The 25758-nt window shown below is 38.1% G+C and overlaps 1 protein-coding gene and 2 pseudogenes across 3 annotated transcripts; 1 reads left to right on the top strand and 2 right to left on the bottom strand.

The window, feature by feature from the left end:
• Window positions 1–9001: 9001 nt before the first annotated feature.
• Window positions 9002–10784, bottom strand: LOC139194219 (probable aspartyl protease At4g16563; annotated as a pseudogene).
• A 695-nt stretch (window positions 10785–11479) lies between these two features.
• On the bottom strand, window positions 11480–12215 carry LOC139194456 (uncharacterized; annotated as a pseudogene).
• An 8910-nt stretch (window positions 12216–21125) lies between these two features.
• LOC103426016 (phosphoribosylglycinamide formyltransferase, chloroplastic-like) lies at window positions 21126–24978 on the top strand. Of its 3 annotated transcripts, XR_001788869.3 has the most exons (7): window positions 21126–21627; window positions 22178–22289; window positions 22836–23012; window positions 23132–23258; window positions 23425–23549; window positions 24042–24083; window positions 24515–24978. XR_001788869.3 is itself a non-coding variant. In XM_017329742.3 (6 exons), the coding sequence occupies exons 1-5, from the start codon at window positions 21255–21257 to the stop codon at window positions 23536–23538; spliced, it is 903 nt and encodes a 300-aa protein (XP_017185231.3). In that variant the 5' UTR covers window positions 21126–21254; the 3' UTR covers window positions 23539–23549; window positions 24042–24405. The 3 variants fall into 3 exon arrangements, 2 of the variants coding, with proteins under 2 accessions (XP_017185231.3, XP_070675161.1); XM_017329742.3 differs by lacking the exon at window positions 24515–24978 and having other exon boundaries at window positions 24042–24405; XM_070819060.1 differs by lacking the exons at window positions 24042–24083; window positions 24515–24978 and having other exon boundaries at window positions 23425–23938.
• Window positions 24979–25758: the final 780 nt, after the last annotated feature.

Raw genomic sequence — 25758 nt, 5'->3', positions numbered from 1 at the left:
ATTGATAATGATATTGTGCTATGATGTTCTAAAATATGTGAACATGTAGTTGCCAAGTATGCAATCAAAAATGAAGGGAAATCTAGTTTAATGATAACGTGGTTATAAACAAAGAAAAATGTATTTGATTCTATTGATAATGATATTGTGATACGACGTTTTAAATTATGAGAACATGCAGTTGCCAATTATAAGTGAAAGTATATTTGGTTTTTGGAAGCTTCTTTTTCCAAACCCCATTATTGAAAATTTCTGGTTCCACCATTGAGTTGACCCATATAAATTTTGAGTGAAAATGTTGCTGCTCTTTTTTTTCCTTGTTTTTTGAACCCACCCACTTGGGGCAGCTTCTCATTTAGTTTCTCATGTAGGTTTTTTTTTTTTTTTTGCTTTTAAACACTTGACAAATCTAGGGGTGGGTGCGGTGCGGTTTGGTGCGGTTTCGAGTGAAACCATAACCGAAATCGAAACATTTTGCGGTGCGGTGCGGTGCGGTTTTGAAGCAAAAACCGAAATGAAACCAAACCGTTCGGTTCGGTGCGATGCGGTTTCAAACGGTTTCGGTTTGGTTTTTGAGAAACAAAAAATGTACAATTTAAAATATACACATATTTATGCATAAGACGATCTTATTTTCTTCGTATATTAATTAATGAATATGCAGTAAAATTATAGCAAAACTGCAGCAAAAAAAAAGTCAAAACTGCACACACAAAAAAATGCAGCAAAACTGCATAAAAAACAGCACCAAAACAGTACCAAAAACAGCACAAAACTACACCAAAAAAATGCAGCAAAACTGCATAAAAAACAGCATCAAAACTGCACCAAAACTGCACAAAATTGCACCAAAAAATAATGCAGCAAAACTGCATAAAAAAATAGCACCAAAAACTGCACCAAAACAGCACCAAAAGTGCAGCTAATTTGTACCAAACTTGTACCAAAACTGCAACAAATGACAACTACTAAAATTGAGACAACATCCAATGCATCAAAGGGTTTAAATTTTAAATCCTTATGCATCACATCTACTAAAATTGAACTTGATCACCAATCACAATACTTTACAACCCAATTGAAAGGTTAAGTTTGCCATAATACAAACCTATAAGTTATAACCTAGTTGAAAAGTTTAAAATATAAGTTATATAACATTTATTTATTATATGGTGCGGTTTCGGTTTCGGTGCGGTTTTGAAAACCCAAAATCGAAACCAAACCGTTTTGTGTGCCGCGGTTCGGTTTTGAAACCGAAACCGTTTCAAAACCGCAAAACCAAACCGTTTGGTGCGGTTTGATTCGATTCGTGTTTCGATTTCGGTTTTCGGTTCCAAGTGCCCACCCCTAGACAAATCAATGGTAAAGATAGTTTTTATTTTTATTTTTATCAAGGGTAAATTACATAGTAGCCCCTCAGGTTTGAGGTCTATTGCAATCTTATACAACATCTTTAAAACATTTCACTTTCATACCTCAAGTACTATTTTATTTTAATTTCATACATCCGTTAGATTTTCCATCCATGGATCTGTTAAATGCTGACGTGGCTGCCACATATATGACACGTGGCTGCCAAATGTCTACCACGTGGCAAATAAAATAATTTTTTAATTTTTTTTTAAAAAACCTAAAATTGGAAGAAGAAGAAAAAAAAAAAGGGACCGAACCCAGAAGAAGGAGGAAGAAGAAGAAGGAGGAGGAGGAGGAGGAGGAGGAAGAAGAAGAAGAAGAAGAAAAAAAAAAGAAAGGGGTCCGAACCCAGAAGAAGGAGGAAGAAGAAGAAAGATGAGGAGGAGGAGGAGGAGGAAGAAGAAGAAGAAGGAAAAAAAAAAAAACAAGGGACCGAACCCAAAAAAAGGAGGAAGAAGAAGAAGAGAAGAAGAAAGAGGAGGAGGATGAGGAAGAATAAGAAAAAGAAGAAGAAGAAAAAAAAAGAAAAAAAGAAAGGGACAGAACCCAGAAGAAAGAGGAGGAAGGAGAAAGAAGAAGAAGAAGAAAAAAAGAAAAAAAAAAGAAAGGGGTCCGAACCCAGAAGAAGGAGGAAGAAGAAGAAAGAGGAGGAGGAGGAGGAGGAGGAAGAAGAAGAAGAAGGAAAAAAAAAAAAACAAGGGACCGAACCCAAAAAAAGGAGGAAGAAGAAGAAGAGAAGAAGAAAGAGGAGGAGGATGAGGAAGAATAAGAAAAAGAAGAAGAAGAAAAAAAAAAGAAAAAAAGAAAGGGACAGAACCCAGAAGAAAGAGGAGGAAGGAGAAAGAAGAAGAAGAAGAAAAAAAGAAAAAAAAAAGAAAGGGGTCCGAACCCAGAAGAAGGAGGAAGAAGAAGAAAGAGGAGGAGGATGAGGAGGAAGAAGAAGAAGAAGAAGAAGAAGAAAAGAAAAAAAAAGGGACCGAACCCAGAAAAAGAAGGAGGAAGAAGAAGAAGAAGAGAAGAAGAAAGAGGAGGAGGATGAGGAAGAAGAAGAAGAAGAAGAAAAAAAAAAAAAAAAAAAAAAGGGACCGAACCCAGAAGAAGAAGAAGGAAGAAGAAGAAGAGAAGAAGAAAGAGGAGGAGGAGGGAGAAGAAGAAGAAGAAGAAGAAAAAAAAAAAAAAAAAAAAAAAGGGGTCCGAACCCAGAAGAAGAAGAAAGAGAAAGAGAAGAAGAAGAAGAAAGAGAAAGAGAAGAAGAAGAAAGAGAAAAAAAAAAGGGACGGAACCTAGAAGAAGAAGGAAAAAAAAAAAAAGGGTCCGAACCCAAAAGAAGAAGAAAGAGAAAGAGAAGAAGAAGAAGAAGAAGAAAGAGAACGAGAAGAAGAAGAAAGAGAGAAAAAAAAGTGGCAGATATGTTTTTTTTTTTTTAAATTAAAAAATTATTTTATTTGCCACGTGGTAGACATTTGGCATCCACGTGTCATATATGTGGCAGCCACGTCAGCATTTAACAGATCCATGGATGGAAAATCTAACGGTTGTATGAAATTGAAATAAAATAGTACTTGAGGTATGAAAGTAAAATGTTTTAAAGATGTTATATAAGATTGCAATAGACCTCAAACCTGAGAGGCTACTATGTAATTTAACCTTTTATCAATGATCACAATTGTAAGATCCCACATCGCCCATGGATGAGGATCTTGTAAGCCTTATATGTATATTCCCATCTTTACCTAGCACGAAGCATTTTGGGAGCTCATTGGCTTCGGGTTCCATCGAAACTCCGAAGTTAAGCGAGTTCGCGCAAGAGCAATCCCATGATCAGTGACCCAATAGGAAGTTCTCGTGTAAGTTCCTAGAAACAAAATCGTGATGGCATGGTCGGGGCAAAAAACGGACAATATCGTGTTACGGTGGAGTCAAGCCTAGGATATGGTGGGGGCCTGGGCCGAAATGTGACAATTTGGTATCAAAGCCAATCCCTGGGCGGAAGTGTGCCGACAAAGACGTCGGGCCCCTAAAGGGGGTGGATTGTAAGATCCCACATGGTCCAAGGGTGAGGATCATGTAAGCCTTATATGTATATTCTCATCTCTACCAAGCACGAGGCCTTTTGGGAGCTCATTGGCTTCGGGTTCCATCGGAACTCCGAAGTTAAGCGAGTTCATGCAAGAGCAATCCCATGATGGGTGACCCATTGGGCAGTTCTTGTGTGAGTTCCTAGAAACAAAACCGTGAGGACGTGGTCGAGGCCCAAAGCGGACAATATCGTCTTATGGTAGAGTCGAGTCTGGGATGCGATGGGGCCCGGGCCAGGATGTGACAGAATGGTATCAGAGCCAATCCTTGGCTGAAATTGTGCCGACGAAGACGTCGGGCTCTTAAGGGGGGTGGATTGTAAGATCCCACATCGTCCAGGGGTGAGGATTATATAAGCCTTAAATGTATATTCTCATCTCTACCTAGCACAAGGCATTTTGGGAGCTCACACACTTCGGGTTCTATCGGAACTCCAAAGTTAAGCGAGTTCATGCGAGAGCAATCCCAAGATAGGTGACCCACTAGGAAGTTCTCGTATGAGTTCCTAGAAACAAAATCGTGAGGGCGTGGTCGGGGCCCAAAGCGGACAATATCGTGTTACGGTAGAGTCGAGCCCGGGATGTGGTGGGGGCCCGGGCCGGGATGTGACAACAATACTCCAACAAATGAATAATAGTTTTTTTTTTAAATTTTAGTCCCTACATTTAGGAATTATACTATAAGGATTTTTGATTGTAGACAATATTTTTTTAGGAACTCGAATATTCCTTTAAATAAATGAGTCCTCAAAATTGGTAGTGTGAGTCTCTACTTATGAACTCCCATTGGAGATGCTCTAAGAAATCATTTCCTTTCCCATGTTTGGTAAATCATGCTTTGAAAATAAAAAATGTAATATTGGTGGGAAATGAAGTGGGAAAATGCCTCGAAACAATACCCAATCATCTCCAACGAAAATCCTAAATGGAGGAGTTCTACAACCTTATAGTCCCTAAATATAGGAACAATACGCTTCCTATCGGTCGGAATAAAAATCTTCAAAGTATCTTAATACATAAGAACTCCACCAAATACTTTAAATAAATCGTCAAATGTGAGAACTGCATATATTGACTCAAAAAGTGAACACCACTATTAGTTTTGACTGAGAAACAGTCCCACCCATGCATGATTTCTGCACAGCAGCTTCTTTTTTATTATTCTATTGATTTTTAAACCAATCAAGTGAATGATTCCGCGACTTTTCCATTTTTCTTTTCTTGCCAGATACAGCGCCATTTTCATTTGGGCTGCTTTCAAATTGTTTTTTTTTTCTTTTCAATGGTTGCCAAATTAAGTTAATACTTTGTCATTAGGTATTGAACTAATATTTTATTTTTATTAGGATTAATCTCAGTTTCCTACTCTTAACCTTTTTGATTTTCAATATTTGATACATCAAGTTTTTCTCATTCCAGAGTGGTACCTGAAGTTAAAATTTTTGAATAGTTTCATACATTCGTTAAGGTTGCTATTAAGTTAGTCGTTAACTAGTGACACGATGAGCCACGTGGACAATAACTAGACGTCAAGTGGGATTAAATTTTTTTAAAAATTTTAAAAATTTAAAAAAATTAAAAAAGTAAACCTTCTTCTTCGACTACCCCTTTCTATCTCCACCATACCTCTCCTAACACCCCCCCCCCCCCCCCCCCAAACCCTCCTCTTCCTCCTCCTTATCTTGCACCCTAACCCACCATGTCCTCGCCCATCGAACCCAAATCCCGCAAGTTCCCTCCGCCCTCAACGCCAAATAGGACCCAGGCACCAATTCCTGATCCAGTTGGAGTTTTTGCTCCAAACCTTGGACCAGCGGACTCTCCACCGCCATGAAAACACGAAAGTTGCAGGTGCAGCGTGACAGGGATCTCCGGCAGCCGATCTTTGATACGAGGTGCATGCAGCGGCCTTGGAACTCCGGCAGCTATGACCTCGAAGGGGGAGGTAGTCGGCGTTTGTTGCAGTTGGGGTAATAGTCGGCGCCGCACCCTCTTTCTCTCCGCCAGTGCCCTCCCCGACTCCGTCGCTGCAATCCACTGCCGATTTGCCTTCTCACATATCTCCATCGCCGATTCCCCCCACCCCATGTCTCCCAAAACAAACCCCAACCGCAGCCTCCATGTCTCCACAATTTCTGAGCACGGATCTGAAACTTTTGGTGGACATGGCTGACTTGAATGCTCTGATTTGTGATTGTGTATAATTATTAGTGTTTTTTTTTTTTTTTTTTGTGTGTGTGTGAAGGAAATCCTTGATCGGTTGGCCATGCTGCAGAAAACAAAGAAGGAAACCTTTGCTGGGCTTGAAGACGATGGAGATCAAAGGGAGAGGGGAATATTATTTTTTTGAATTTTTAATTTACACGTGGACATGTGACGTATAATTATTATTCACATAGATGCAATGTCATTATTTAACGGGAGACTTAACAGCCAGACTATAGGATGTATGACATTGTCCCAAAATTACTATTTTAGGTATGACTTTGAGATAAAAAAAAATTCATGTAACAAATGTTGAAAATTACGAAACTTGAGGATAGTAAATTGAGATTTGCTTTTTTATTAATATAAGCTAATATATTTATTTGAACTATTTAATTATTTCATTTTTTCTAATGAATTAGTTTAATAATGGAGCCATTTTAGTTACGTTTTGTTGAAGAAAAAGTTGTATCAGAATTTGAAATTTTTTTGGTTCAAATGTTAGCAAAGTTTTTTTTTTATATAACAACGTAATGCTAAATTAATTAATATAAGTTAGCACAAACAAAAAATTTGTACCTAATCCCATGAAATTGTAAAACTCCAAATTTAGGAACTCTATTCTAAAGACTCTTTCATTGGAGACAATATTCATTTAGGCACACAAAGATTTCATCAAGGCCCTGAATAAGTTCTCAAAAGTGGTGGTTGGAGTCTCTAAATATGGACTCCCATTAGAGATGCTCTTAGGGATGGAGGGCTTGCACTTTTACCATTAATTACATTCTTTTAGAATAATATTATCCTCATTAAATTTATGATAACCCTTTATGCTCAACTTTTCTTTACCAATTTCATCCTTAATAAGAAATAAATACACAAAAGGGAGATTCTATGCGGTACCTTAGTAGAGATAAGGTATCAATACCATTTAAGATACAATATGATGATTCAAAATTACACTCCAAGATTACATAATTATGATAAAGTTCAAGTTAATGACAAAGAATGGCGTGATTATTACTATAACAAGGTTGGTAGTTAGATTGTGACCGTTTATTATGTTATCTAGGTAGGTTTTTGTACTTCAGCGTGATTGAGTTACAAAATTAACATTAATTATTATACCAATGACATACTATTTCAATATAGATATATGCTATTACTAGGGAACACAATGAACTTACACATCGTAATCTTGGTACAACATGACGTCAACATATAAGGTCTAAGGTAAAGTTACACCGTAATCGTTTAAATATACACTCCAAGGTTACATAAGTACCTTAATGTTACACTTAATTACACCAAATGACGTAATACCAAGGTTACCCTTTACGGTGTGATCATTAGGTTACACAGTAATTGTTCAAATTACACTCTTACGTAAATATCTTAACTACGTTATACTTAATTACACTAAATGACGTTAGTATTACCATGCTAAGATTGTCTTTTACGGTGTGAACGTACGTTAAATTACATTGTTAAGATTAAGATAATTATATGTTGAATTTTTTATGTGTATTTCATATCAAAACAATTACAAGATGAAACATTATATAGGAAAAGAAAGAGAACATAAGCCTAACTTGCCTAACTTGCCTAACTTGCCTAATTTCCTAACTTGCCTAACTTGCCTAATTTATACAAAGAAGGTTGACTAGCCTAACTTCACTAGTCATCCAACATGTTTATTTCATGCATGCATTTTAACAAAAGATATGACTTGCATGCATTCCAACACTCCCCCTCAAGCTGGATCGAGGGGATTCCTTGAGCCAAGCTTGGACAGAATGCGCATGAACTGAACCGTAGGAAGAGGTTTAGTAAAAATAACGCTTTGCTTCTTGCTGCGCCATGTTACCAAATTCCCACTTGAAATGGCTTCGTGTCGCAAACAAACAGTAATGGCTTCGTGCCGCAAACAAACAGTAATGGCTTCGTGCCGCAAACAAACAACGTTAGGTAGAGCTAAAGCATCCATCGAGCTCTCAGCTTCATAATGTTCTCCAGCCATCTTGGCTTAGAGTAAATGTTCTCCAGCCATCTTGGCTTAGAGTAAAAGAAACTTAGCAGAAACGATCAACAGAGCATCCATCGAGCACTCAGCTTCATAATGTTCTCCAGCCATCTTGGCTTAGAGTAAAAGAAACTTAGCGGAAACGATCAACAGAGCCAGGAATTTCGAGTTCCTGCTCTGATACCATGTTGAATTTTTTATGTGTATTTCATATCAAAACAATTACAAGATGAAACATTATATAGGAAAAGAAAGAGAACATAAGCCTAACTTGCCTAACTTGCCTAATTTACACAAAGAAGGTTGACTAGCCTAACTTCACTAGTCATCCAACATGTTTATTTCATGCATGCATTTTAACAAAAGATATGACTTGCATGCATTCCAACATTATACCAAGGTGTTATACACTACTCTTAATAGTGTTTTTTTTAACCATTTGAATGCATGACGGCTAAGGTTGAATAATCTCACATAAATGACACACTCTTGAGTCCTAACTATCAATTAACCAAATTTCACTACATTTTTTGGTGCTAAATATATATCACCAAGTTAAGTTCGCAGTAGTCAGAGAGGCACAGAGTAGTGCAACTGTTGAGCTAACCGAGTTTCTAAGAGATCGGAGAGGGAGATGGGAGTGCCTTCCTTTCTCCGTTGGTTGATCAACAAGTATCCTATAGTGGTTGTTAAAGCTACGAAGGACAGGGATGAGTGCGATAACTTTTAAATCGACATGAACTCGATTATCTATCCTTGCCTTATCCCTGATGATGGTAATAACGGAGTACGACCACATTTCTTTTCTCTCTCTTCACAAGCTGTATACAGTGCATTAATCCTTGATTAAATTTTTGTCTGTGGTTTGTGTAAACTATTCTATCTTATTTCTTGTATATTTTCTTGTGTGCTGCCGAGGTCGATCCCTCTTGAGGGAGAAGAAAGTGAAGGGTGCTTGTAAGAAATTCGTCTACATCATCCACGAGTCGAAGCTCGTGAAGCATTTGGGAGGCAGCGAATCAACGGAGTCTGGCGGCAGTAGTTAACGACTTCAAAAATGAACCACATGGCATAAATTTGGACTCTAAATCAAAATGTGTGCTTTGTACTTATCACACCATCACTTAATGCCAATTTAAGTGATTAAAAATAATTATATAACATTGAAATGAAATAATAAGTAAATATATATGATTAAAAAAAGGCACATTTTATATCCATCCTTTTGTACCGGGCAGAGAAATTTTTAGTTGTGATGAAAATACAGATGGTACACCACGTGTTTTAATAAGAATTGTGAGAAGTTTTACTTTTTAAGTTATTAACCTTTTAGCACATATATATCATCATTTGCTTAGTAACACGTACAACCGGTACATTGAAAAGACAAGTCTTTCCCTTAAAAGCAAACTGATTAAAATCAATTGCATCGTTGGTGCCTGAATCCCAACCTCTCATTCTGCAGATCATATTCCACATAGAAATTCTGCAGCAGAAAGCTCCCTATAATTATGGAAGGCCCGGAGGAGGAAACTTCCGGCCCACCAAGCTCCTTATCACTCATAATCGTCAAGCACACCAGATCGTCACCCGCAATCGCCATATAATTCTCCACCGGCAGCGCCACCTCAGCCCCTCCTTTGAAGTGAAACGTCACCACCGGAAACGCCGCACTTTTGGTTCCGGAAATACTGTAACACGGCTTTAACCCGCTCACAGCCTCCACTTCCTCAGCTCTCTTGTAACCTACGGCTGCCATCTGTCTCGCAAACTCTCCCGACACGCGCTGTGACACCTCGGGTGCCATGATCGTGAACGTGGTCCCGGAATCAATGATCGTCCCACCGGAGCCTCTTGAGTCCGGCCTTAAGTACCTATACGGAATTTTCACGCTCCGCCGTCCCACCTTGATTTGGCGGAGACCCACGTAATAGTAGACGGAGAAAGCCGGTCTCTCGGGGACTAATGGGTTGCTTACAAACGGCGTGTAGATAACACCCGTAGTTTTCTTGGCGGATTTTTTTCCAGCGTCGAGAACCAGGAGGCTGCTTTTGTTAGTGTCATCGAAAAGCCGGGACAGAAGGCAGTAGGAGAACTTTTTGAGCCCCAATTGAGCGGGGAGAGACGCAGGGCCTCGGCCCAATCCGGCAATGCCGGCTGGGGGTTGGTGGGTAGAGCTAACGGAGCAGCCGACGAGGAAATCGGGTACGGATCGGGTGGGAAGGTCGAGGGTCTCAGAGAGCGGGATTCCAGTTGTTTCCCCTAAGCCGTAGACGAATGTGTAGGCAGGGCACATCTGGGTGCAGTTTTTGGAATTTGGCCGGCAAGCTTGGCACTGAAAGCGGGCCGAGGATTTTGGAGGATGAGGACAATTTGGGAATAAATGGTTTGAGATAAGAGGGGCAGTTGACGCATTGGTAGTTTTTGGTGCAAGGGAACCAAGTGAAGTGGCTGCCAGTGTCCATGATGAAAGAGAGGGTTTGGGGAGGGGTACCAAAGCTGAGGGGTATGGAGTAGCCGCCGTAGCTTTGGGAGAAGACCGGGGTGGTGGTGGTTTGGGGGTTTTTGAGGTGGTGGGCTCTTTTTAGAGATGAGGCTGCTAAGTTGTTGAGGTGTTGGGATGGATGAAGATGTGGATGTGGATGTGGATGTGGATGCGGATGCGGGTTTCTGTGGAAATGTGAGAGTGGAATGGTGGTAATATTGGAAGAAATGGAAGGTAGAAGGAGAAGTAGAGAGAGCAGAAACAGGAAGATAGAGGAAGCCATGAATGTGTGTCTCAGAGATTTAGTTTAGAGAGAGAGAGAGAGAGAGAGAGAAGGCTTTAACGTTGCTTTGCAAGGACAGAGTATCAGTGTCGGTTAGGCTTTGATACAATGCAAACAGGTGGCTCTTTGCATGTGCATAAGCATGCAAAGGAAGGCTTACATGTCCAACCCAAAGGGCCAAGAGGACAAAGGCATAGGATAAGTTTTTGATGGTTTTACATGCAAAACAACATTACTCGCAGAATGCAGCATTATAATTTGTCTTCGGGTTGAGGTGTCGGAAATACAATTATGCAGCAGCTCCAAAGTGACCAACAGATTCCTCTTCTCATTTAGGAGGACACACATGCGCACCATGTTTACTGTTCCCGTGGCGTTTCGGTTCAATAATACAATACCAAAACTCCAAGGTGGCAACCAACCCATTTTATGTAGGTTGCTCTTTGCATTTGGACGTAAAAAAAATACTTCTAAGTTCCTGATTCTCTATTAACCAAGTCCACAAATGCTCAATAATACAGATTAGCAAGATGATCACTCCCAAAACAACCATCCCCCTAATCTCGATTTCATCCAATTCAATTACCCAATAACTATACGCCCTTCTATTTCTAATTATTCGATCAAGATTATCTCTAATACCAAACTAATTACACAGTAAAATTATGGCAAGTGGCTTAGTTGTAAGAGCGCGGACTACGATTGGCACAGTGAAATTCTTCATAGCATCTCAGGTTTAGAAATGATGAATAATCGTGGCTTGCTACCCGTTGTTTAAAAAAAAAATTCAAATCTAACCAGTGTAAATTGTAACAATGACCCTTCAACTTTAATCAAATTAGAGCAACAGTTCATCATCTAAAAAATTCATAACTATTAGCCTTTTAACTCATCAAAATATGTAAGTATGATCATTTTCATCAACTTCGTTAGAATTTTGTCAAATGAGTAATGTTGAAAAGATCATTACAAAAGAGACCATTGATAATAAATTTTTAATTAAAGACCCATTATTTCAATTGAGTTAAAATTGGTGGAACATTGCTACAATCTGCTCATCTATCAATCAAAATCATAGTAAACAAACAAAATAAAATTTTGAAAAATAAAGTACCTTAAATCTCTCCAACTTCTACACATCTTTAGAGAGCAAGGATTTGGGTATTTGCTCCGGTGGCAGGAGGCAATTCACGATCATCTTCCCCTTCATCACTCCTCTGAAAATCGCCTCCACAACATCAATAAAGTTCTGTTTCTGCTGAAACGCGCCGACCCATTTGCTGTGGTCCGCAGTTCCCGAATCCATCTTTTTGTGGTGGGCATTGAAGAAGAAGATGGTCGACGGGATCAGAGCAATGTCGACATACCTGACGTAGACTTGAATTCCCGCCGAATCAGTATCGACGAGCGCGACCGTCGCGAACTTGGAGATCTCCAGCGCCGTTTTGGCGAGAGCGTCGTCGAGGAGAAGGCAAGCGGAAGCGGAGGACGAGGACTTTGTCGATGGTGGATCGGATGATGGAATCCACCTCCTGCTTCTTCGTCAGTGTTGTCAATACGTAACTCATGACTCTCTCTCTCTCTGTTCTTCTTCCTCACCTGAATTCTGAATTCCTCTGGAAGGACGATGGGAGCGGCAGATTCAAACCCGGTCAGAAATTCCACAACAGAAAATTGAAATCAGAGAGGATGAATAAAATTGAGTGGTGATATTCCCACCGGTGTCTTATTTCCCCTCCCACCTTTTTATGAATTTTTTAATTACAAATTTATCTATTTGTAAAATGACTAATAGGGACCTTACTTACTCCTTTTTGCATTAATTTTTTTTTTATAAAAAAAGAAAAGAAAAGAAAAGTTTAGAAAATTTGTCTTCCATAAACCCTAACTCATCCTTTTCATACCCTTTCATTCAGAGAAAGCAAAAAGAATGAATTTAGAAGATGTCATTTCTATGGAACAAGTAGATGACTATGTTTCCGTCGAACAGGTAAAAGATAATTTTATGTGGACCATCTTGATTTGTCGACATGAATAATTGAAGCATAGCTTTGTGACTTTTTATTTGAATTTGCATTAAGTTAAGGTACAATTTGTTTCATGTTTTCCTATGAGAATTCCTAGAATTCGTTGGAATTGTTTTAATTAGGTTAGGGAAAATTTGGAAAGGACACTCAAATTGGTATGCATCTCGAAAAGGACACTCAAATTGGAATTTGGAAAGGAAACATGGTTTTTTTTCTTTTTTTTTCCTATTTTTAGAAGGTTTGTTTATTTTCTTTTTTTTTTAAAGAAATTTATCTCTAATTATATATAGGGTTATTTTAGGAATAATAATGGGTGAGAAAATAACATTTTAATTTTTTAACTTTTTATAGTGGGTGTAAATATAACGTGGGTGGTGAAATAAGACAACAGGGTGGGTTTAGCAGTTCTCATAAAATTTTGGGAAACAGAAAACAGGAATATTGGTGTAGTCAAATTTCGATCCAAATCACATTTGGTGATCCTGATTTCAATTTTGTAAATGGGGATTCTGAACTTGTAGACATGTACTATATTACCACTTGAATTTTTTGTATTTTTATTTTTTACCACGGGTTTGGATTCTCTCCTGAGCTAATGGAGAGGATCCTCCTTACCAAGTGTTATGGACCGTTGGATGAAATCCTGAGATAATGGAGAGGATCCTCCTGACCAAGTGTTATGGATCGTTGGATATCCAACGGCTATAAACAGGTGGATCCTTTTAAGTTATAATAATTATAGCCGTTGGATGAAAATCCAACGGCCCATAACACTTGGTCAGGAGGATCCTCTCCATTAGCTCAGAGCAAGTCCATCCCTAAGGACTTTGCGCCAGCACCCAACGCATTTATCGACTCAAGTGAACAGTAACAGACTCCAATGAACAGTAATAGGCCAAGGTATCTCCACCCCTAAAAAAATGCGCTGGCACAAACGATCTCCATCCCTACAAAATGCGCTAGCACCCAGCCCATTTAAAATTTTTTAAAATTTTTTCTAAAAGAATAAAAAAATAAAATAGTTTTAATTTCGGATAGGATTTTTAACCAATCTCGTCACGCCACGTGTCATTATATGAACGTACTATTTTGTGAATAGATTTCCGCTAAGATTTTCAACCAATCCCGACACACCACGTGTCACTTCCGTTTTACAATAATTTAGCCAAGATTTCGATACGATTTTCAACCAATCACGTCATGCCACGTGTCATTATCCAAACGTACTATTTTGTGGATAGATTTCCGATAATATTTTCGACCAATCCCGACACGTCACGTGTCACTTCCGGTTTACAATAATTTAGCCAAGATTTCGATAAGATTTTCAACCAATCACGTAGTGCCACGTGGCATTGTCCAGAACCTCATCCTTTCTTTTTTTTGTCCATATAAACCCTACATCCCTACATCCATCCTCACACCAAGCTCAATCCTTCTTTTTAGCTCAGAATCCTTATTCATCGTTTTCAAATCTTGAGTTCTTATTACAATGTCTTCTTCAAGAAGGGTGTATAAACAGTTGCAGGAGCAACAACAAAGGTTGTTGGCACAACAGGCAGAATTGGCCAATCTCGAGAAAGGTGGAGGTAGAGATGAGACTTTCTTCATGGAGGAGGATGAGGATGATCACCATAGAAGGCAGAAGGCCTCACATTCCCGCCGTGTCATGGAAGCCGTGGGTCAGATAGCCAAACCAAGACGTGTTGCAAACCTCGATAGAAAAAGGGAAAAACGAGGTAAAAATCTATTGGAAGATTATTTTATTCCCAATAGCATATTCCCTGATCATATTTTTAGACGGCGTTTTAGAATGCAACGAAATTTGTTCAACAAAATCATGAGTGATATTTGCAACCATGATTCATACTTTGTGCAAAAAGAGGGTGCTTTTCATGTTCTAGGTCTTATTCCCGAGCAAAAAATTACGGCATCCTTGTGAATGCTTGCATATGGAGCATTTGCAGATCAAGTGGATAAGATCGCGAGGATGGGAAAAACAACTGTTCTGGAGTCCCTGATGCGGTTTTGCTCTGTAATTGAAGCCCTCTACACCAATGAGTACCTTCAGACACCCACGCCAAGGGACATGTGAAGGCTTCTGAGGAAGGGTGAGATGTGAAGCTTCCCTGGCATGATTGGAAGCATCGACTGCATGCACTGGACTTGGAAAAACTGTCCAAGTGCGTGGCAAGGAGCATATGGGGACAGAAAATGAGCCAAAAGCATCATTTTGGAAGCGGTGGCTTCATTTGATACATGGAGTTGGCATGCTTTTTTGGTGTTCCAGGAGCTCAAAATGACCTAAATGTCCTTGCCCAATCCCCAGTGTTCGACGAACTGCTGCAAGGAAACTCGCTGAGATGCACATATTGGGTTAATGGTACCCAATACGAGGGATCATACTACCTTGCAGATGGCATTTACCCAAGGTGGTCAGCATTTGTCAAAACAGTGCCACATCCACAAACTGAAAAGGAAAAACACTTTGCAAAATGTCAAGAAGGGTGTAGGAAGGATGTTGAGCGTTGTTTTGGTATCCTGCAAGCTCGTTGGGCGATTATCAAGGCTGCAGCTAGAATGTTTGATGTCGAGGCTCTTCGATCCATCATGATGACGTGTATTATTCTCCACAACATGATTGTTGAAGATGAGTATGATTATGATGCCGTCGATGAATATGAGCCGGATTCGATGAACAACTCAAGAACACGTATCTATTGTGCTCATGACCGGACCGAAGATCCAGTGCAACACGAGCCGTTGGAACGCGATGAACGTTACAATGAATTGATTGTTCAACGGTACACTATGTGCAAGAGCCATACTGGCACGTAACCCGCTAGAATGACTTGATTGAGCACCAGTGGGGATTGCATGAAGGTGAAGATAATTAGAATGAGGCTTGTGGTTGAAGAATAAATTGTATTTTTTTTTTTAAGTTTATGTAATTCTATGTAGTGTGTTTTGTTTTTAAGTTTATTTGGTGAGTTTATGTAATTCTATTTATTTGGTGAGTTTATGTAATTCTATGTAGTGTGTTTTGTTTTTAAGTTTATTTGGTGAGTTTATGTAATTCTATTTATTTGGTGAGTTTATGTAATTCTATATTGAAATGTAGATAGTATAGAAAGTGTAGAAAATATTGAAATGTGGTGTAAAGGTGGAAGATGAGGGTTAGGTATTTATAGGAAAAAAATTAACATTTTTCAAAATTTTATGTATTTTTTAATAATTTTTAATGAATTTTAATATAGTTAATTAATCTGGACCGTTGGATTTGAAAAAATATTCAAATCCAAGAGCCAGAAGTTGCCACGTGGCCAACGGTCATATTTCTAACCGTTGGGCCTTTTTTTTTTACTTTTTTGTGAAAAAAACATGGACCGTTGATTTTTGATCCGACGATCTATTTTAAAAGTAAAATTTAAATATTTTTTACATTTGGAAATCCAACGGTCTAGAAAACTAGCCATTGGAAATCCAACGGCAGAAAGGGAGCCACGTCGCCAACTCGGGGGGGGGGGACTGAGTGCGCCTGCACGCGGGCCCGCGCTCTGCAATCCTGTCGGGCATTCGCGCCACGCCTCCGTGAAGCGCACGCGCCAGGCAAACAACCCAGCTTCTTGCTCAGTCTCTTTTGGGCTGGTCCAGATCCCAGCTCGGGCTGGGTACCAGTCAACTTGAAGGGGTGGACTTGGTTGACAGGGTGCTGGCCTTGTTTTTGTGCTGGGTCCTGGGCAAAGTCCACTCCGGTGGACTTGCTCTCAGGAGAGGATCCAAATCCTTTTACCACCGAGACTCTTTTAATTGTTAAAATTTATGATCCACGTAACTTTCATTTATTTCACTGTTAAAACATGGCATTTATGGAGATATTTTCGTCAATTATCATAAGACTATAATCAATTCGGCTTCAAAATAATATTGTCTGGGTCAATATCGCACCAAAGTTGCGGGTTTGTAGAATCCCAATTTAGTAATTCCCATCACAAGCGTTTGAAAATTTAATGGGGAATTTTATTTGAACCCATAAAATATCTCTCTACGCCCAACTTAAAATTTAAATATAAATTGTCTTTTTTATCTTATTGCATAATTACAATCAAGTACAAGATGGAATTCACTATAAAATTAAAATTTATCACAAAACCCACTCAATAATGAAACCCTATCATCACCTCAAACCCTACTATCACACAATATTTATCTTCATTCTAGCTAAAATTCTAAAATGCTTTCATAGAGAAAAACATACTCTTCTTGACCGAAGGATAGTGATTTTGAAGTTTTGAATCCTCCAATTAAGGTGTGAATCGATTTATGCAATTTTTTTTTCATTTCAATTTTTTGGTATTTAGGAACAAAATTAGTGCATTCACTGTGACGTACGCCTAGAAGATAAATATAAGTTAAAGTCGATAATAAAATAAATGTTCAATTTATAGCCTAGACTAGAGATGTAATTTTATTGGCCTTTTGGTTGACAACTATAGCATCCCCATAGATTAGTATGTACTTGTTTCTGGGAAAGCAGTGAATTTCTGATAAAAATACAGTCTCGTGTGGAGAGCACACAACAAACTCTCTTTATGCTTTCTAAACTGCACGTTGCCTATTTTGTATAACTTAACCATTGATTCATTGAATATAATTTATAAGCTCTAACTAATTAAGCTTGAACTTGGAAAATGTAGAGAAAGGATCGAACATTAGTATTGAGATGATACAATTTCTTTAAACTTGACTCAATTGTATATTAGAGTGACCAATATTTAGGGGTGGAATTTTTCCCTGAAAATCTTGAACCGTCCCGAAATTTGACCAAAAAAATACCCAAACCGAATTTCCCGAAACCGAACCCATCCCGAAAGTTTCAATTTGGGATTCGGCCACAAGTTTGAATGCGTTCGGTAATCCCGAACCGAACCGAATGTTATGTATATATATATATTTATTTATTTATTTTTAATTTATAATTAGAAATTACTTGGACTGTTGGATTGGTTAAGATCTAATCCAACCGTCTATTGAGTTAGGTCATTTTGTTATCCTCCTTCCTTCGATCTCCCGAACACTCACACTCTCACTCAATCTTTCGAATGGCTCTCATGCTCCCGCCGCTCTGCTCCTCCATCGATTCGAGTCACAACGCTCCTCCCGTCCTTTGTCCACTTCAACGGCGCTCCTCCTACCCTCCGTCCCCTTCATTCAACGAAGCGAATCTGACACCAATCGAGTCCCAAAATCTAGGTAAGGGTTTCTGAATTTTTGAAATCTATGTCCACTGATGCGAGAGTGAGAGGTTAATTAATGGAACGTAATCGTCCTTTGCTTCTTCTTTTTTTGCTTGAATCGTGTTTTCTCTCTCTTTTGGGATTTGATTTCGAATTAGGGAGGGTGCAGTGCAATGCAGGACCTGTATGCCTTTGGAAGGGTAGGTGCACGAATTCATGGGTTCATTCAGATTAAGATTAAGGTGGGTGGGCGCATGAATTTGTAGAATAAAATTATAGGGGATGGGGAAATAGGACCTGCACGAAATGCAGGGGGTTTCGGATTAGGGTGGGTGCAGTGCAAGACTGCAGGCCTTTAGGACTTGGGAGGTGGTTCACGTGATAGAACCCCACTTCAACCTTTACTCAAATGCAAGATATACTAACAAGAGCACTAATACAATCAAATATTCATTCACCCTTTGCATCTGCACATATCTCAACTTATATAACTAGTTACAAGCTAAAGAAATCCAACTCAACAATTGACACCTGGTTAACAAAGTGATGCCACTTGGCATCCTAAAATTACCCCTTCCTTAGAAATCAACCTTGTCCTCAAGGTTTAGCTTTGAAAATTCTAGTAGCATTCTTTTGATTATGATTTGGCAATGGATCCAACTACTATAGGTTGATCTAAAGACAATGAGCGACATAAGCCAATAGTTTATAACAACACCATTCCTATTAATTTGTTGCAACAATAAATGCTTCCACAAGTAGTACGAAGACTGATATGTTTTTCCCTTGTAAACGAGCAACAACATATGTACTGAACTAATGAAACTATAAGTTTGTGCTTCCACCAAGGTATAAAATATTGATAATATCGGAAATATCAGTAGTTCAAAAACACGGAAATATTGATGGAAATATCGAGATATTATCAATATCTATAAAAACAACATGGAAACCACGGAAATTGTAAGAAAAACTTGGAAATTTTTATTGAAACTTTGCATGATGTTTATTTAGTCAATTATCTATTAGTTTATCACAAAAAATTGGAAGGAAATGCATTACATGATAGATTTAACTGATTTAAGTTGATTATATAGCGAGCTGGCAAACATTGTGAGTGTAGAAATTAATGAAAGAAGTTCAAACACATCATAATCATTTATATATAATGAATTAGTACAATATTTTACACTTTATACATTACATGGTAACCGCAGTAACGTTCTACGATTTATACAGTTGACCCCATTTAATAGTATAAGGTTTTATTGTTGTGGTTGTTGTAAACAAGTTAAAATTGTTGCCATCGAGATTTCATATAAAGAAACAAACACATTGCACTAAAACAATAAAACCTTATATGAAATCTCGATGGCATTTTCGTCAATTCACTCTTTATAAAATTGTAAAATTAGAGACGGGTTGTTACACCCCATATGTAATATATTAGCCTTTTCTTTATTAGTAGTCAAGCATTTTACATCTACATCTACGTATTAGTTTAAGACAAGATATCATATATGATAAATGCTCTTAACAACGAGCACTTAAGAGTTTTGTAGTTCGAGTGATTGAAAATAATATTCATGCACACCTTGTTAAGTATTCAATTCCCCATCTTCATTATCATTTGTATTCAAGATGAAATAGTTAACAATTTATTCCAAAACGCACCTCTAATTTTTCAAGAACCAGAATCTCATTTCAAAAATGTAGAAGTAACACTATCATTCGTTATCCATATGAAAATCGACAATAAACTTCAAGTATAGTAATTTCAAAACTTATAAATAATTCATATAATATGAAGTGAGATGGGTAGTATGTGCATGAGCGAATTGGGGCTCAAAATCGAGTTGGGTTTGGGTTGACATGAACGGGCAAGACATTAACCCAACCCAACCCAATAAACAATCGGGTTAAAGGCGGGTTGGGTTTGGGCAGATTTTGTCTTCATTTTAACTAACCAGATCGGTTTTGAAATAGGGTTGAGCATGGACGGATTTGGGTTGACCCAACTTAAGTTGCATGTGGGGAAGTGGGTTGAGCCTCACAACGGGTTAGCGATAATGTGGTTCAAATTCGCATTTAGCAAGAATCAAACCTAAACCTCTCATTTACCAGTGAAGAAGAATTCTCTGATCATACTAAGTAACTGGTGTGTGTTATATTTGCAATAAATTTTTATGCCAAATCTCTCACAATGTTATCTTGTACGAGTATCTATCAAATATAGCAAAAATTTGACTTTTAATTTTAAAAAGATCATATATAGCCAAAAATGAACTTCAAAAGACTTAAATGCCCTCAACTTATATGAGCTCATGGGATATTTTCTCTGCATACCAGTAATTGTAAAATTTATCATATGCAAATGGGATTTTTTCTATTCTTTTTTTTTTTCATGTTCTTTTTCATTTTTAGGGTTTTGATTATTTTTAAGATAGAACTTCATGTCTTTGTTTGGATGGAAATCTCTTGTACACGGTTCCATGGTATTATGCATATGTAATTATTTTTTTTAATAAACGATATTATCTACATTAAGTTGAGGGGGGTTGGTTTTGCCTCACAATGGACTAGCAAGAATATGGTTCAAATTCACCTTTGGCAATAATCAAACATAAGACCTCTTACTTACAAGTGAAGAGGAATACCCTAGTGTTAATTTAGGTAACATACTTTTGTATCGATCTAATTGTTGTTTCGATTGCTCCCATAAATTCAAATAAATCAATTTCTACTTCATTTTTATACTTATAATGCATTATGGTTTTGCAATGGTGCAGTTGACATACATTCATGGTGTTCGGCTTGTTCGACAAAGCTCGCAATATCCCCGTTTGCCACTCCCATCCTCTTGAACAACGATTATGAATAAAATTTAGGCCTCATTGGATTACTAGTTTCTGTGGTGATAGAGTAGTTGGAAGATAGCCTATGTGGTAAGAGAACTAGAATTTAAGCCGTTATGGTGAAATCTTTGGGATTTATGCCCAAAATTAATATTCGATTAACAATTTGTTAATTATTAGCATCTAAGCCACACATATTAGGCTAAAACGGAACTCTCCGTTAACTATTAGTATGTAGGGCTTACATGTGAGACTAACTTTGTCTTTGTAGCCTCACATGTGAGCCTCATATGCTAACAATTAACAGAGAACTAACAAAATTTTCAATTTAGGTTTAAATCATAACAGACTTCGCTACAAAAGCTTAAATCCTAATTTTTTAACCATATGGATTATCTTACAACTACTTTATTATCATGGGACTATTAATCCAATTAAGCCTAAAATTTAAAAGACTGTTGACTTTTAGTTGTAATTAGGTTTTAATTTTGAGGACAATTGGGTATACTTAAGTAGAATTTTGATACATCTGAAATTCTGCATAAAAACCGATATTTATGAATTTAAATGCTTTGGTTATCTTATCAATGATAAAAAGACATCTGCTACCTCCCCCGCTTCAGAACTAAATATTCTGTCCGTCTTTCAATGGAAGCTCAGCGTCTGCTTTCTGGGTTTTGCTCAACATCGCCGATTCCAAATGCCGAAACCCAATTCTTCGTCAAATATCCCTCCCCTTCTTCTTCCACCACATCTTTTGCTCAATCCCACAAATGGGTCTCCTTCAAAGCTCGCCCTTTGTCTACCAAGTTAATAAAGTGCACGAACACCACACACACAGAGACAGCTGAGGTGGTGGTTTCTTCGGATTCATACAGTCAAGATTCGATAGGTGGGATTCTGCGGAAAAAGCTTGCGGTTTTTGTCTCCGGCGGTGGCTCCAATTTCCGGTCAATCCATGAAGCGTGTCTTAACGGTTCAATTCTCGGAGACGTTGTCATTTTGGTCGCAAGTAAACAAGGTATCCTCCGCTCTCAAGTGCTTTTGTCATTGTCAATCAATCCAGTTTGCTTTTCTTACTGGATAATCATGGTATTTCCCTTTTATGCAACTGCTCGATCTTAACATTTGTTGTTATTGCTTGCTCAAATTTTTGTTTTGTGACCTCAAATTCTGATCTCGGTTTTGTTTTTGTTGGGAAAAATTGTGGATAGATTGAATGAAAAAGTTTTCATGGTCAAATGTATTAGCATCCTTTCGATGCCAGCATTGGTGTTTGGTGCTTTTCTAGGAAGCACTTAGATTGTGAATGAAAATGTCTTATGCTTCTCACAAAAGCACTTATGAGCACGAGTGCCTCCTGCAAATGCTTTTCTGAATCAGAGCCCGTAGACTTGCTCTGAAGGCTTGCTTCATAATGGTATACATTGGTACTTGGGGTTTCTTCTGCTAATGATAGAGTGTGGTAAAAATAGAAAACAAGTTAGGAGCTTTAAAGGTATATTATAGAAATCTTTGATGGGAATATTGTATATCCATTCATGTGTACTGTATGTTATTTTGCTTGTCAGGTTGCGGAGGTGCCGACTATGCAAGAGATAAGAGCCTCCCGGTTATAGTGTTCCCCAAAACTAAACTTGAGCCCGATGGAATATCTCCGGCTGACCTTGTTGCTACCCTTAGGTCAGGCTCTTCGACAGCTCAAAACTTTTGTATCCAAGTTTCTCTCTCATTGGGTATTTAGAATGCTGAATCATCTACTTATACTTAAGATGGCAGAAGAAGTCTGCCTAACTGTATTGATATTTTATTTTAACATGAGAACAAGTATGGTACTTGTTTGATTAAATGCCTCAAAGGGGAGGCTGAGGCCAGCGCAAATATTATTGGCGTCCAGTTTTTAAATAAGTTAACCGGCTCGTTTTAATGAATTTACTTCAATTTTACTCTTGGCAAATTGACAATCAAGGACACAACACATATTATGTTATTTACATTACTTATCAACCTCTGTGCATTTTGGTTGATTTTGAATAACAAACGTCAGTTTTATTCACTATAAACAATCTGTAGGACCATAGTTAAAATTACATGCTTATTCTCTGGTGTTTCACTAGCCTAGGGACATAGGCCAACTTGAGCTGTTGCTAGCGTGGCATGAATTATCTATGAGCAGTCTTTTAAGCATAGTTTTATTGCTAATTAGCTTTTGATTGTTGATATGATCAGGGGATTGGAGGTTGACTTTGTCCTCCTGGCTGGTTACTTGAAACTTATACCGGTAGAGTTGATACAAGCTTATCCCATATCCATACTGAACATCCATCCCTCACTCCTACCAGCATTTGGAGGCAAAGGTAATTACGGTATGAAGGTCCACAAAGCAGTCATTGCTTCTGGGGCAAGGTATGCATCTTTCACCAATAGCCGATTGGCTTTTGAATCAACCTTCACTCATTTGAGTTACATTTGCAGTTTGCATGTACGAGGAGAAGTTCTAATATTAGGTATTTCATTTTCGTCAGATACTCAGGCCCTACAATACATTTTGTTGATGAGCACTATGATACAGGACGTATCCTTGCTCAAAGAGTTGTCCCTGTGCTTGCTAAGGACACTGCCGAGGAGCTGGCAGCAAGGGTTCTTAGGGAGGTAATGCAATTTTTGTCTTGTCGAACCACTGATTGAATCCAAAGAAGATTTTCTCCGTCTGTTTGATTTTGGATACTGACCTCTTTCAAATGCTAGAATCATAAACATGTTAGTCCGTGCATTCTATTCAATTAAATTTCTAATTTGGCTTCATTATTGATTTTAGGAGCACGCCTTATATGTGGAAGTAACAAAAGCGTTATGTGAAGAACGGATAATTTGGAGGGAGGACGGTGTTCCTATCATCCGAAGCAAAGAAAATCCCGCTGAATACAGCTAGAGGAACCAAAGGTTTTCAGTTTTGAAGAGGCTTTGTCCAGTTTATATACACTACTACCTGTTACTTGGATGCATTGCATTTCATATGCTCACAAAAACAAAAACAAAAAAAAAGAAAAAAAAAAAAAGAAAAAAAGAGAGAGAGAATGGTAGCAGAAAAAAAAGTGCCAAACTTAGTCTAGCATGATTTCTATTCATTGTGTACGAGTAAATTTAGTCAGTGCTCGATTCCTGTTAAACTGCAGGCTATCGTTTTGTAGAATGGTGCAACGCGTATCGTATGTTTCTTTTTATTATCTAGAATGGTTTGAGTATCGTACAATGGGATGTTAATTTAAAAGAAGAAGGAAAAAGAACATATCAGAGGGTTAAGTGGCAAACTCTCAAAGTTGGACGTACCACATTTCGGAATTTTCAGCTTTCTTTGCGTGTGTTGCTTTCTCAGTTAATGAGACCCAACTGAATTCATGATACATTATAAGGGCCACATATTTTCGCTTGCAGTTGACATCCCAAGGAGTGTATGGTGGCGGTGATACAGCAGAGGTATGAAGATTTTTTTAGCTATTCTCATTTGCTTATCCAATTGTTCCCTCATATTGGTCTTCAACTCTTTGTTTTCAATCTTTTTGAAGTTAATCTTTAGATTTTTCTCAAGCCAAGTGTTTTTAGATATTATTATATCTGGAATTTATATGTTAAAAGGAAATTGAACTAAGATCAGATGATTATAACGAGAGAGAATGAAAAGTAGAAATTTTTCTTCTTGTTTTTTTATTTCTTGTTGTTCGGTATATAATTGTAAGCTCCATGGTTGTATTGACAAACCTCACTTTTCCCAAGAATCCAACGTAATCTTGTAGCATCACCCAAATGTTGCAGTATCTGAATTCATGTATGCATATTTTCCAATATATGCCCTTGTTCTCTGAATGTCAAAAATGTCTTGAGACTGGTGAGTGTTCTTTTGTGATAAGGTATCTGGTAAGTGAAAGAGTTTTGGTTTCTTTCTCTTCAAAACTCGTTCTGTTGCCTGGAAAGCCCAACAGCTGCCCCAGAAGAAGATTGGTAATCGGATGACCGTGTACCAGTTGCTGGTGGTTAGCCCTGGCCCGGCTCCTAATGCCGCTGCTGGACCCGTGGCTGTCCAGGCGGCCCAATTCCGGGCGGTGTCATAGTACACGCAGCGTAAGGTCTACATGAGCAATGTTGGGGCGGACTTGGACCCCCCTCTAGGGTGATTTGATAACGTCTTGCTTGATATTTTGGTTGCCAATTCTATTGATATTCTACTAGTGTGAAGTGTTACTGATGTTTCAAGGTAAAACGTTACGAATGAGAAGACCGGTTTTCTGGAAGGTGGTTTTTGACACTCCTGTATGTAATGTAGTGGTACTTGGTTTTCGCTTTAGATCCTGCTATATATGTTCTATTGATATCCTGTCCTGATGTTTGAAGTTTTATTTGCGCCACTCCAAAATCCAAATATACTCGTGTTAATCTTCTTGTTGAACCCAAAAAAAAATATATATATATTCGTGAGAAATAGAAAATGGCCCATATACCCAATAGTACAAAAATTATGACTGTTGTGGCCAATTTATCTGACAAGGGAAGAGAGGGGTGCGGCAAAAGAAAGAGAGTGGATAAAGTGAGGATTTCTCTGCGTGTATGAGTTTATGGTGGTAAAAAGAGAAGACTACTTGTCCTTCAAGTATATACAATCTTAGTAGGAAAAGAGTAACTAGTAATCAAATATATCGAGAATTTACACAATCACATTTTAATATAATATCTATAATACTCCTCCTTAAGTGTGTAAATACTCAAGTAAATTCATCATCAGAAGAAGTTGACCCTTCGACACTTATTCGGGAACACGCTAGTCTCAAACAAAGGAACTTGCATATGGAACCAAGTCTCACAAAAACCCAATGGCTATGTGTTTGGACCCAATTTTACACCATCGTCCCGAGCAATCGAGGCCGTTAAGTGGGCATAGCTCCCAACCGTCAGATGGAAAGGTAAAAAGATCATGTTGTTATTATTTAAGGATAATGTTATGGTCTTTATCATAACTATCTTTTAATAATAATTTATTATGAAAGATGAGATATGTATCTCCAAGCTGGGAATATGGTGGCACAATTCGAGTTGATCTGGATGTTTGGCGTATGAATCCAAGTTGATCAGCGTATAAATGTGTGGGTGGGATCAATTT

This window comes from Malus domestica, chromosome 03, assembly GCF_042453785.1.
Source record: "Malus domestica chromosome 03, GDT2T_hap1".
NCBI classification, from domain to species: Eukaryota; Viridiplantae; Streptophyta; class Magnoliopsida; order Rosales; family Rosaceae; genus Malus; species Malus domestica.
This window is presented reverse-complemented; position numbering and strand designations above follow the sequence as displayed.